Genomic DNA, 14,181 nt, shown 5'->3' with positions numbered 1-14,181 from the left:
AAGTAAAGAGCAACATTAAAATTTAAAACGAACGGAAATTAATCCGTATATGAAAGGGGCTGTTCCCTTCTCAACAACCCGCTCTTTACGCTAAAGTTTGACTCTTTCTCTCTACTTTACTTTCTAAAACAGTAAAAAATAACTTTACCGTAAAGAGCACGACGTTGAGGAGGGATTAGCCCCTTTCATATACGGATTAATTTCTATTCATTTTAAGTTTTAATGTCGCTCCTTGCTTTCAGTTAAAACACTTGTTTTTTCTATTAATTTCTGAACGTTTCTGAATTAATACATGTTTTGATATTGGGTTTCCATACATGAATAATTAAAACAAAATTTGCAAAGTATTTTTTTTTTGGCTAAATGGCTTTCTCATTTTAAATAAAAAGGAACGGGGGAGGAGGCCCAATTGCCCTCCAATTTTTTGGTTAATTAAAAAGGCATCTAGAATTTCTAATTTTGTACGAACGTTTTTATTTTAAAAAATATACATAACTTACTAATTAACGTACGTAACGAACTTTTATATTCGTCATTTTTATTGCATATATGAGGGGGTTCGCCCCCTCGGCAATATCTCACTCTTTACACTAAAGCTTGAATTTTGTCCCAATTCCTTAAGAATGACCCCTGAATCACAAAGGCCGTAGAAAAAATAGTTGAAATTACTAAAATACTTTAGCGTCAAGAGCGAGGTATTAGGAGGAGGTAAACCGTATAAGCATAATAATTTCTGTTTGTTTTAAGTTTTAATGCTGCTCCTTACTTTCAGTTGAAAAACTTTTTCATATTTATTTTTTCATTGTTTTTTTTTTTAATAATACTAGAAAATCCTGCGCTCCCTTCATGGAAATTCTCTTCCCCCATGAAAAATTCCTCCATGGAGGGATTCCCCCACGTAATTCCCTCCGTTCAACCCCTCCTCCCCCCAACAAAAAAAATTCCCTTGAAAATGTCAGTACACTTCCTTATAACCATTACTGTATGTAAACACTGCTCAAAGTATGTAACTTGCAGCCCCCACCCCACGGGCACTGTGGGGGGTAAATTCGCCCCCAAAGACATAGTTATTAGGTTTTTCGACTATTATGACTAAAATTGGTATCTCAGAATTTTGATGTGGTGACTTTGAAAAAAAAAAGAATTTTGATTTGGTGACCTAGGTGCCCTCCAATTTTTTGGGTCACTGATGAAGGGCACTAGAACTCTTAATGTCCGTTAGAATGAGCCCTATTGGGACATTTTAGGACCACTGGGTCGATACGATTACCCCTGGGAAAAAAGCAAACCCGCAAAGATGATCTATGACTTCGACCCTATCAAAGTTGGTTGGAAGCGACCTCGCGGCCGACCGAAGAAACGTTGGTCCGAAAGCCTGTCCGAGTTCTTGGCGATGGCAAACATCAGACAGGGCGAAGAGCAAATACTCGCCATGGACCGAAGTGGGTGGAGGAGGCAGACGTCACTCTCTACGCCGAGCAGTGCCCGGCAGGAGACTTAAGTCAAGTCAAGTAAGTCATCCGTGATCTGTCTTGTGGCAAAAAATACAAAATTCCACATTTTTGCAGATTTTGAACTTCTGCTATAGTTTGAAACTTCTGCTATAGGGTTCTCTGATACACTGAATCTGATGGTGTGATTTTCGTTAAGGTTCTATGAGGGGTGTTTACCCCTATATTCTAAAATAAGGCAAATTTTCTCAGGCTCGAAACTGTCGATGGGTAAGACTAAACTTGAATTATTTAAGTTACGATCAGTTAAAAGGTAAGAATTTATGCTTTAGGGTAGGTAAACTAAAAGTAAAACCAAAAAAAAAGGAAAATTCTGAAAGATATGCTACTCTGAAATGTAAATACAAGAGTTCAAAAATATCTACAGAAAAAACAGTATGAACTCACGTTTCTTCATAAGCAAGCATCATTCGAAGGGAATAAGAATTTGTTATTTTTAGATGAATTTCAAAAGTGTTACTAATGGAAGCCAAGAAAAACCTTCCTAGCGCTGCATTTTAATAGTTAGGCCCATGCACTTGAAATACTTTGCAAACACTATTTTTTTGCAGAAAAGAAATAATTTTTCTGAAGACACATCGAAACTGGGCAGTGTAGATGGAATCTTACTAAAATACCATGTGTTAAGCGGGGATCCTTGTTTACGATATCCAAAAGCCCTTTATAAATTATATATTATGTCTTAAGCTGGCCTTGGATATTATGAGAATTTTGTAAAAGATATATTTTAATTTTATATATCTTTCTGAAAGTCATTTCATGGGTCTAAAGTATGGCAATTTCCTTAGAAAATTAGAACAAATATACCAGTGGAAATACTGTTAATAAAATGACTTGGTATTATAACTGTTGAAGGATAAACGCACAGAAACCTTGAAATAGTGCTTAATTTTATGCATACGAAAATGCAGTATTTTGAAAAAAGTGATTTTATTCTAAATATTGTATTTTATTAATTCCAAAAGCAGGTACATGTAGCAATTGCCTTTAAACAGTGCCTTTAAACGACTCTATGTGATGCTCACTGTGATGCGGGGTTCATACCGGCATAGAGAGGGGGACTCTAAAGGACATCTTTCCTGAAAAATTTGGGAGGCAATAACCGAAAAAATCCTTTTTCCGATATTGCACTTCTCCTCCACCAGAAAAATTATCTGATACCCTTCCTCAAGGCTCTCTCCATGGGTGGTTTGGGGTTCTATTATAAGTCTCTATAAATATATTCGTCTAGTTTAATTTAGGACAACATGCCCGCATATTAATGAAGACCGAAATTTGATTCTCTACTAATGTGAATAATGCAATTAGAGCGATGTTCAACCACAGCACTAGTAGAGTTACTTACATGACCCTTAATAAACCATTAAATAAAAAAAACAAGTTTTTTCAACTGATAGTAAGGAGTGACATCAAAACTTAAAACGCACAGAAATTACTTCGTATATGAAAGAGGCTGCTTCCTCATCAACGCCCCGCTCTTTACGCTAAAGTTTGACTCTTTCTCTCAATTCTTCTTTCTAAAACAGTAAAAAACTTTAGCGTAAAGAGCGGGGCGTTGATGAGGAAGCAGCCTCTTTCATATACGAAGTAATTTCTGTGCGTTTTAAGTTTTGATGTCACTCCTTACTATCAGTTGAAAAAACTTGTTTTTTTTATTTAATTTCTGAACGTTTTTGAATCAATGCATGTTTTGATTTTGGCTCTCCGCAGAGGAATAATCAAAGCGAAATTTGCATATTTTTTTTTTGGCTCAATGGCCTTCTCATAATTTTGATCGAATGATTTTGAGAAAAAAAGAGCGGGGAACGAAGCCTAGTTGCCCCCCGATTTTTTGGTTAATTAAAAATTCAACTAGAACTTTTAATTTTTTACGAATCTTTTTATTGGTAAAAGATTTACGTAACTTATAAATTAGCTTACGTAAAGAACTTTTGTATTCTCATGTTTTTATTACATATATGAGGGGATTCGCCCCATCGTCAGTACCTCGCTCTTTACACTAAAGCTTAAATTTTATCCCAATTCATTAAGAATGACCCCCTGAATCACAAAAGCCGTAGAATAAGTAGTTGAAATTACCGAAAATACTTTAGCGTAAAGAGCGAGGTATTAGAAGGAGGTGAGCCCCTCATATGGGTAATAATTTCTGTTTGTTTTAATTTTTATTGCTGTTCCTTACTTCCAGCTGAAAAAGCTTTTTCACTTTTATTTTTTAATTGTTTTTTTTATAATAATGCTAGTAAATCCTGCTCTCCCTTCATGGAAATTTTCTTCTCCCATTACAAATTCTCGAAGGAAAGTTCCCCCAGCATATCCCCCTCTTCTCTACCCCTCCCCCAAACCAAAAAAAAATCCTCTTGAAAACGCCTGTATACTTCCCAATAACCATTACTATATGTAAGCACAGGTCAAAGTTTGTAACTTGTTGCCCCTCCCACGGGGACTGTGGGGGAGTAAGTCGTCCCCAAAGACATAGTTATAAGGTTTTTCGACTACGCTGAATAAAATGGCTATCTCAGAATTTTGATCCGTAGACTTTGGGAAAATAATTAGCGTGGGAGGGGGCCTAGGTGCCCTCCAATTTTTTTGGTCACTTAAAAAGGGCACTAGAACTTTTCATTTCCGTTAGAATGAGCCCTCTTGCAACATTCTAGGACAACTGGGTCGATACGATCACCCCTGGGGAAAAAAAAAAAAAAAAAAAAAAAACAAAAAAACAAAAAAACAAATAAACACGCATCCGTGATCTGCCTTCTGGCAAAAAATGCAAAATTCCACATTTTTGTAGATAGGAGCTCGAAACTTCTACAGTAGGGTTCTCTGATACGCTGAATCTGATGGTGTAATTTTCGTTAAGATTCTATGACTTTTAGGGGGCGTTTCCCCCTATTTTCTAAAATAACGCAAATTTTCTCAGGCTCGTAACTTTTGATGGGTAAGACTAAACTTGATGAAACTTATATATTTAAAACCAGCATTAAAATGCGATTCTTTTGATGTAGCTATTGGTATCAAAATTCCATTTTTTAGAGTTTTGGTTACTATTGAGCCGGGTCGCTCCTTACTACAGTTCGTTACCACGAACTGTTTGATAACCATAACCATAACCAGTACCATAAACCATAACCATACCATAAACCATAAACCAATGCCTTTAAGCCACTCTCTGTGATGTTACAGCGCCCCATTAACTGTGGAGAAGGAACAAGCGGAAAAAAAAGGTGCTTCCCATGCAGAAAAAGTGATCGTTCCTGTTGAACAAGCCAAGGGATTTTCCTAGTCGTTCAAGCCAAAAGATTGTATGTTTCCTGTATAGGGTTTTTGGCCAATACAATTTTAGTGGTGTACTTTTGGTTCTAATTAAACGTCAATTTTAGGGGTTTCAGGCTTCTTTTTTTTATTATGGGCTGTGTCTGTCCTTTAATAGGGTGCAGCTACTGTTGCAACAACATTGTAATGTTCTGACCTACATTGAATCTGTTATGATTTGCCTTATGATGAATTGCAGCATCAGATGAATATTAGATATTACATAATATTTTTAAAGTCTTGCTTAATTTAAAATTGGATGAGTTAACTGTTCGTACAAATAAGTAAACGCATAAAAACAAATCTATAGTTTGCGAGTTTAGATTAAAGAAAACAGAGAGCAAGGATCCTTCAGAGCCTTGATGGCAAATAGGGCGTACAATATTGTCAATTTCCAGTTTTCGGGTGTTTTATATATATATATATATATATATATATATATATATATATATATATATATATATATATATATATATATATATATATATATATATATATATATATATATATATATATATATATATATACCTTGCAACAACTGAAATCGAACCCCAAGTCAAATATTGCCCAAAAGATATAAATCCAGAGTACTACCGCAAGTTAAGCTATAGATTGAGAATAAAAATTTCATTTAGAAGTATTTCACAGGCAAAAGAATTACTTGATGAAACCAATGATCATTGATAAAGGGGTCTTCAAAATAGAGCACGCTTTAAATAAAGGAAGTAAAAAACAAAAACAGAAGAATTAAACGAGTAAAGTTTCAGTCAATGAAAATAGAAAATAGTACGCATATCTTGACCGAGATCTACACTTGGCTTCGTAGAAATAGAAATATAAATATGAAAATTATAAATAAAAAAATGGTACTTGTTATTTATTCAGTAGACATTCTAGTTCTTGATTTGAATCTAAGATCTGAGAAAACCGGTTTCACAGTCACAAAGACAAGTGACGGGTGATACAATGCATTGGACTTATATAACTTGGGCTATACATTTCCACATTAGGGGGGGGGGGTAAAGTATTTGGACATATGAATTTAGAAAGCAATTTTTACTTCATAATATGCAGAATAATTGTAGCTAAGACATTTTTCATGCAGACCCACGATACCTTAGCCCCCCTAGTGTGTAAATATATAGCTCAGATTAACTAAGTCCAGTTCTGTCACCAGCCACTTGTCTTTGTATCTATGAAACAGGTTTTCTCTTATCTTACATTCAGGTCAAGAACTTGAGTATGTTCAGAATAATTAAAATGTACCAAGAGAATTACAAAGCGAAATGAGAAATTATAAAGTGATGAAAAATATGAATGGATGAACTTCATCTTAAGCTCAAATTGACAATTTTGTTTTATCACGCTACGAGAATACCCCTCTATATTTGCTCCGTCCAATAAGTGATACAAATAACAAAAGCCAAAACAGCGAAAAAATTTTTGTTTTAATATTAATAATTTATTTATAATTAATAATTAATAATAATTAAAATTAAATTAATTTAAATTAAATTAATTAACAAAATTAATTAAATTAATAATTAATTAATTAAAATTACTTACAACAATTAATTAAATTAATAATTAAAATAATGTATTTTAAGACAGTGAAAATTTTCTAAATGAACATTGGCTCTATGTCTGAGAGTAGTCATCCGCAAAGCACAGATAAACATAAATTACAATGAAACACAATTAAATGCCATTACCATTAAATAGCAATACTATTATTAATATAGCATATAATAAATACCAATGAAAACTAAATAAGCAAACAATTAAAACTGTCCCAGCATCACCACTTAAAGGAAGTTTAACAAGGATTGAAAAACCAACTAAACACGGCAATTCATTCAATGAAATTAAAACAGGAGTATGTTTTTAGTGCAATTCTTGATTTTTGCCAGTTAGCCAGAAAGGTTTTTTTGACACAAGTTCATTGGTGTTAATTATTGGTTTTGTAATGCAAAAGGTTAAATTATTTTTAATTTAATTGTAAAGTAATTACAGTAAGTAAAATACTTAAAAAACAGATAAAAAGAAAAAGAACAAAAAATTAGAATGACATTGGAAAAAAATTAAGAGGATTTTGCTAATTGCTGTCTTAAAAATTAAAAGAAATTTTGAAAATGTGTCAACATCAATGCAGCGCTGTGAGCTTTAAGTCTGTTGGGATTTAAATTTATACAAATTGCAAGATTAGACAAATATTAACTCTTGAATCAAAAACTTAACGTCTAATTCGTCAAAAATGAGATTAATTGACTTCTTGTGCAAATAAAAACCTACATAACAATAAATAAATTTATATATTAGATTGTGGGTAAAGCGAGAGATAAACTTAATTTGGCCTATTTAAGAGGATTTAGAAATTAGAGGGGAAACGAAGCTACATGCACAAGACAGCAAAAGCACAAGACCCGCACAACTACCTTGGGATCGATACAGTAGCAGCACTCAGAATCCATAACTTTTTTCTCACTTTTTTCTTTTAATTGAATTTGTTTCCTTGGAGGTTCCTAAAAAGCAAATAAGAATCTTTTTATCTATTCTAAAACAAAAAACGGAAATCCTTCAAAAAAACGACAACTAGACAAAAAAAGCTATCAGGGATTATGTATTCTAACGTGCAGCAGTACACCATGCTTATTAGAAGGAAAGAAAACGTAAAAAAAAACTCAATTATAGTCCGAAAGGTGATGAGACACTTTTTTACGAGCTGACGCAATCACCTTGAAGCCAAGCACATTTAATTGATTCTGTAAGTTTAAATTCCAGTAAAACTTTAATTTTCAAGATATATTATAAAAAAGAATAAGGTAAAGGATACAGTGTTATAGAGTGACTTCTGAAACAATGTATGTTTCAAATAGACACTACTAGCATGACCTTGAAATTGCATGACCTTGAAATCAAGGAGCTTTCAAAACTACCACCAGTAAAACTTGCTGGCACCAAAAATTTTGTTAAAAAACAAGAAAATATAGCAGAGAATGTCTTGATTCAAGTACAAGAACAATATTTTTGTTTTTAATTTAGGTAGTGATCCTGAAAAAAAATTCTCTCTTAAATTAAAGTTCATTTAAAAATAAGGTTTGGCTTTCAACCCCCAAATTCCGACTATAGATCTACTTTTTTGAACAATACTATCACAGCCAAACAGCCCAAAAACGGCAATTAATTCTCTCAGCAATGCCATATAACTTAAACCTCCACAGCCCCCTCTTCTTCACCACTATCAACTATTACATACATCAACTAGCAAATTTCGGAAAATTGAGAGCAAAACAAACTTTGAATCAAACAGTTCGTGGTAACGAACTGTAGTAAGGAGCGAACCGGCTCAAAAGTAATCGAAACTCTAAAAACAGAATTTTGATACCAATAGTTACATAAAAAGAATCGCATTTTAATGCTGATTTCAAATATATAAGTTTTATCAAGTTTAGTATTGCCCATCAAAAGTTACGAGCCTGAGAAAATTTGTCTTATTTTAGAAAATAGGGGGAAACACCCTCTAAATGTCATAGAATCTTAACGAAACTCCATCAGATCTAATCACACCATCAGATTCAGCGTATCAGAGAACCTTACTGTAGAAGTTTCAAGCTCCTATCTACAAAAATGTCGAATTTTGTATTTTTTGCCAGGAGGCACGGATGCGTGTTTATTTGTTTGTTTGTTTTTTTCCCAGGGGTGGTCGTATCGACAAGTTGATCCTAGAATGTCGCAAGAGGGCTCATTCTAACTGAATTTATAAGTTCTATTGCTCATTTTAGGTGACCAAAAAAATTGGAGGGCACCTAGGCCCCCTCCCACGCTCATTTTCCCCCAAAGTCACTGGATCAAAATTTTGCGATAGCCATTCTGTTCAGCTAAATCGAAAACCTAACACCTATGTCTTTGGGGATGACTTCATCCCCTACAGTCCCCAGGGGAGAGGCTGCAAGGTACAAACTTTGACCATTGTTTACATACAGTAATGGTTATTATGAAGTGTACAGACGTTTTTTTCAGGGGTATTTTTTACGATGGGTCCGGGTGTATCGGGGGTATGGGGTTACGTGGGAGGATATTTCCATGGAGGAATTTATCATGAGGGAAGATAATTTCCATGAAGGGGTCGCAGGATTTTCTAGCATTATTTAAAAAAAGAGAGAAAATAAATAACTTTTTCCAACAGGAAGTAATGAGCAGCATTAAAACAGAAAATATTACGTATATAAGGGAGTCCGTCTCCTAAACAATACCTTGCTCTTTACGCTAAAGTATTTCTAGTAATTTCAAATATTTATTCTACGGCCTTTGTGATTCAGGGGTCGTTCTTAAAGAATTGGGACAAAATTCAAGCTCTATTATAAAGAGAGAGATATTGACAAGGGGGCGAACCCCCTCATATCCGTAATAAAAACTCGCAAATATAGAATTTCATTACGTAAGTTAATTCGTAAGTTACGTATATTTATTACTAACAAAAACGTTCGTAAAAAAAGGTAACAAGGCCTCCTCCCCCGCCCCTTTGTTTTATCAAAATCGTCCGATCAAAACTATGAGAAAGCTATTCAGCAAAAAAAAAAAAAAAAACAACTAATGTACAAATTTCGTTTTAATTGTTCATGTGCGGTGAGCGAAAATCAAAACATGCATTAATTGAAAAACATTAAGAAATTAATTTAAAAAAAAAGTTTTTTTTTTAACTGCAAGTAAGGAGCGACATTAAAAATTAAAACGAACAGTAATTGTTCCGTATATGAAAGAGGTTGTCCCCTCCTCAACACCTCGCTCTTTACGCCAAAGTCTTTTATGAAAAAGATTCAAACTTTAGCGTAAAGAGTGAGGCGTTGAGCAGGGGACAACCTCTTTATATACGGAACAATTTCTATTCGTTTCAAGTTTTAATGTCGCTCCTTACTTGCAGTTAAAAAACTTGTTTTTTTTTTTAAATTTAATTACAGAAAGATGCATAGTTTAGTGTTATTGTTAAAATTTGGAATGCAGATTTTCGGTAACAGATGGGGAGACAGATATGTAGATGTATGAAGATACAGATATAAAGAAAATGAATTTTTTATTATAAACAGATATACTTTTAAACGTCGTTGCTTAAATTCAGGACTGGATTTTGAAAAACAGATATAGAGATAAGAAAAACGATACAGAGAGAGAAAAAGATAGAGAAAAACAATTTTCTATTCTAGATAGATAGACTGTCGAATGAAATTGTCAAAATTCAGAAAATAGATTTTGAATGAAAGGTGTAGACAGGGGCCCAGAGGGTTGTAAGGGGCTTGAACCCTCCTCCCATCAGAAATTTTTGTCCGACTAGTAAAAACGTAAAAAAAAACATCAACAAATTTTTGCTGCGTTTTTAAAGTTTAATTGATAACCCTCTCCCCCCAAAAATGCTCCCCCACATTGAAGAAAAAACCTAGCTACGGCCTTGGATGCAGATATAGAGAAACCTATTTAGAGGTAAGTAGGAAACGTAAATAGATAAAACAAATTTGTTGAGCGCTACTATTAAAATTTAGAATATGGACCTTGAAGAACAGATATAAAGATACAAAAATACGGACAACTATTTTTATTACTGAAAGATGGATTGTTCAGTCGTATTTCTAAAATTCAGAATATGGATTTCAAAGAACAGATGTAAAGACACCATTGAAAGTGAATACGAATTGGACTGGCACAAATCATCTGCTTAACGATATGCTTTACCTAGGACCTGCTTCACCTAGGATATGGTTCACACAGGCTGGGTGGCTTATGCCATAATAAAAAAAAAAAAAAATCAAGTAACGATTAGTTATTCAAAATCCTCTTATAGAACACCTCTTTTTTCTCTCTTTATTTTACTCGTGTCAGTTTATTGAGTGAATTTTAAAGTACTAAGCATAGCGGGCAAAACTACTCTTTTTAAAAAAAAATTTCTTCGTGTAACGGGAATTATTTAGGGTACCGACTCACTGACCGTAAAACAAACAATAAACTGTAGAAAAATATGGTTCAATCCCATTTTATAGAGTTATAAGGAGAGAATAAGATGACAAATTGCCAAAGATCATCCATGTCGGCCAACTATCTAAGGCCAAAAGAAAAGCAGGTAATGCCCAAACGGGATGGGAGGATGTTGCAATGAAAGATTTAAAGGAAATCCAAAGTTCTTGGGAGGGTTTAAAGAATGAGGTTTTCAATAAATGGGGATAGAGGAGGAGAGTGCCTAGCTGCGTTCGCCTCAAGCAACATAGTGCTGCAGTGAGTTGTTAGTAGTAGTAGTATGTATCCAGCGACCTTTAACTCGTAAGCTTTTCCTGACACGTCATAAACTAGAAACCAAAAATTCCCCTAGAGATTGGAAAATTTCCGGTAAATTTTCAGAAAAAACGATAATCATTTTATCCTAGACTATTAACAATAAGAAATGTAGTGAGACAAAAACATCCGATCTCCGAAAGGGAACTTCCCTGATATTCCATATCAGCAGACCAGTGGTAGAGCTTAGAACAATCTCTGTGATTCCTCAGGTTAGCATTCTATATATCATCTTTATTTCTAAGAAGTGTTTGTGGAAAATGTCGATTACGAAAGCCAAAATCTCGGTTTTTTTAGTTTCGTAAGAGAACTGCTATTTTGATCGAATTTTTTGAAATTTGTGAAATTGGTCCCAGAACTAGACAAAAAAAGTTCTAGCTGTGATCCGGTTGATAGGGCGAAAGAAGAGAAGGAGCCTTCTGGAATCTTATCATTTGCTTATTTACCAGAAGGACAAATTTCAACCAAATTTATTGAGGAGTAGAAGCCGATGTCCCCCTACGGAGTAAGCAAAGAGTAAAGGCTAATTTTGATGCTAACTACTATCTAAAAACTGACCATTTGAGTTTTTACCGTGAGTAAAAGTCGCTTGTGTCACTCTTAGTCGCTACCTGTGGCTCATAGCTGGCGTAGCAACATTTCAAGGGACCTTGGCACTGGAGGTCCAGTTGTCATTTCGTTTTGAGATGTGACAAAACATTTGGAAGATATTATTGTTGCTAAAGCGTATTAGAAAACCAGCACACCGCCATGACATTTCGACAAATTTCTCAATATTTGGTCTTTACCCCTTCCAAGAGAAAAATAAGTTAATAGTTGTAAGAATTCAAAGTAATCTCCGAGCAATAAAACTTCTCTGATTCGTCCTGTGTAAGGATGACCAGGGGGCATAATTTCAAGAAGTAATCCCCCTCCTCCACCCAAACACACAAAAAGTGAAAAGCTGTTAGATTTCAAATAATATGGATAAGCTTTCCCCCACAGTCAAGCTTTGCTCATTAGGGGAGGTAGCAATCATTTTTGTTTATCATGTGGTTTGTCAATAAATCCTTGTCTGTCTCAATAATTATACTTAATCACATTCCTCCTTCTTTACGGGAACATTCCTCTCCAAAAGATATATATATATATATATATATATATATATATATATATATATATATATATATATATATATATATATATATATATATATATATATATATGTATATATATATATATATATATATATATATATATATATATATATATATATATATATATATATATCAGCGTTAAAAAAAAATCAAGCAGTAGTTTCCAGTGTTGGTCTAACATACGAAAGAAATTTGATTTTTACAAAGGTGGAGGATCCTCCGAAAGACCATTCGTAAAATATGACCAAAAATTACTTCGATGAATGAAATGCCCTGCCCTGGTCTAGCTTTGGGGCAATATAGGAACAATTTTGTATACGAGATCCCTCCCTCCCAACAAACCGAAAATTTAAGTTGTAAAAAGTCAGCAATAGGAAGCTGCCGTAATTTAAAATTTTTCGACATCTACGTAAGTTTGTCTAATCTGTGGAGGAAGCAGGAACAGTTTTTTATGACAACGTATAATACATGTATAAGCAGGGTGAAGGTGTTCAATCCCCTAAGTCCTGTTTAATGTCATTAAAATATAATTGACTTCATCGTCTTGATTCTAGAAGGGTGTGTTTTTTTTATTTAGAGCAAAAGAGCCAGGCGCCTATGTCAGGATTTGTTACGCAGGGTCTTTGAATCAGGGGGACGGGTCCTTCAAGTGGCAACAACCGTCCAAATAATTGAAAACCGTAGAATATTAGGTGAAAACATACGGCAAGATTTATGTTTTTTTAGGGAAGGGGTCGATACTCCTTCTCTTCTATGCATGCCTAAAGTGATCTTTTAAACCTTTGAGCTCTATCCATCGCCATCCCATTCAACGATGGCTCCGCAGGCAATAAGCATAACCTAAAAAAACCGAATTCAGGTCTCAATTATTAGAGATTCTGACTCTGGTCGTTCCCAAATTCAACCGGAGTTTAAAAAAAATAAAAATTGAAAAATTATATTTAATACAATTATGTTTAAGAAATTATCATTTTTTTAAATGTCCATTAAAAACGAAAATATTGTAGACATGAATAAAAATTGCGGAAAGGTATATTTTTAGATGTTAAAATTAATCCACAATAAAAAAAAATAAATACCAAGTTCGAAATTTTGACAAAGACATCATCATTACTCCATCTACTTTGGCAGAACTTTATATGTCGAGCCAGAACAAATCTTCTGAAACTCAGATTCTTGCGTAGTGTTGGGTGATAATTTGATCAAACGATAGATCAACATTTTAACTTACAATATTCGATAATTTGATATATCGATTTCGATATATCTGATCAGTTTTTTATTCAGATTAACTCTTGGCTTTCCCAAAGTTAAATGAATATTGGGTATTTATCTGTTAACCAGTACACACTTAAGAATTTGAATCTATAAAACTAGGCAATAACTGGTTTACTGCTGTATGCGGAGACAATTAGCTTCGGCTCAGTGGAAAACTACATTGTAGCTATACTCTCATAAATATTTATTTGGGATTTCGATTAGATTAGGTTACATTTTGCATCCAGCCCCGCCATACTTAACCCCTAACCCCTCTCTAATGTAATAGCCCAAATTATATATATATTATCTAGTATATCAGTTGTTTCAACCCCGTACCTGTAGATCCAAGTTCTCGAGTGAGTACTGGCTAACAGATAAGTACCAAAACTTGTAATAAATGTGTATTTGTAGAATTTGTTTTCAAATTTTGGATAATATAAAATCAATGATGAGAATTGGTTCTACCTTTCAGTGATTAAATGAAAAACAAGCTTTTTCAACTGAAAGTAAGGTTCAGCATTAAAACTTAAAACGAACAGAAATTATTCCGTATGAGAGGGATACCCCTAATATACGTTTTTTCTACCATTTTAAGAAAGCTTCTTATTCTAATTAAATAATCTCTGTATTTATTTTTCCTCTAATAA

General features: G+C 33.8%; 1 protein-coding gene across 7 annotated transcripts in view; it reads right to left on the bottom strand.

Annotated features, from left to right (window-relative positions):
- Window positions 1–14,181, bottom strand: part of LOC136034907 (potassium voltage-gated channel subfamily B member 2-like) — a 224,209-nt gene that overhangs the window by 126,897 nt on the left and 83,131 nt on the right. For 5 of the 7 annotated variants that reach the window (XR_010619286.1, XM_065716407.1, XM_065716406.1 and 2 more), the window contains exon 6: window positions 7,253–7,342. The exons of 1 other annotated variant lie outside the window; for it this stretch is intronic. Coding sequence is in view for 5 of the 6 variants with exons in the window: in XM_065716407.1 (XP_065572479.1) it covers window positions 7,253–7,342 (90 nt within the window). In the remaining variant the exon portion in view is untranslated. The remainder of the gene's footprint in view (window positions 1–7,252; window positions 7,343–14,181) is intronic. One more of the 7 variants, XM_065716408.1, reaches the window with a different exon arrangement.

This window comes from Artemia franciscana, chromosome 13, assembly GCF_032884065.1.
Source record: "Artemia franciscana chromosome 13, ASM3288406v1, whole genome shotgun sequence".
NCBI classification, from domain to species: Eukaryota; Metazoa; Arthropoda; class Branchiopoda; order Anostraca; family Artemiidae; genus Artemia; species Artemia franciscana.
This window is presented reverse-complemented; position numbering and strand designations above follow the sequence as displayed.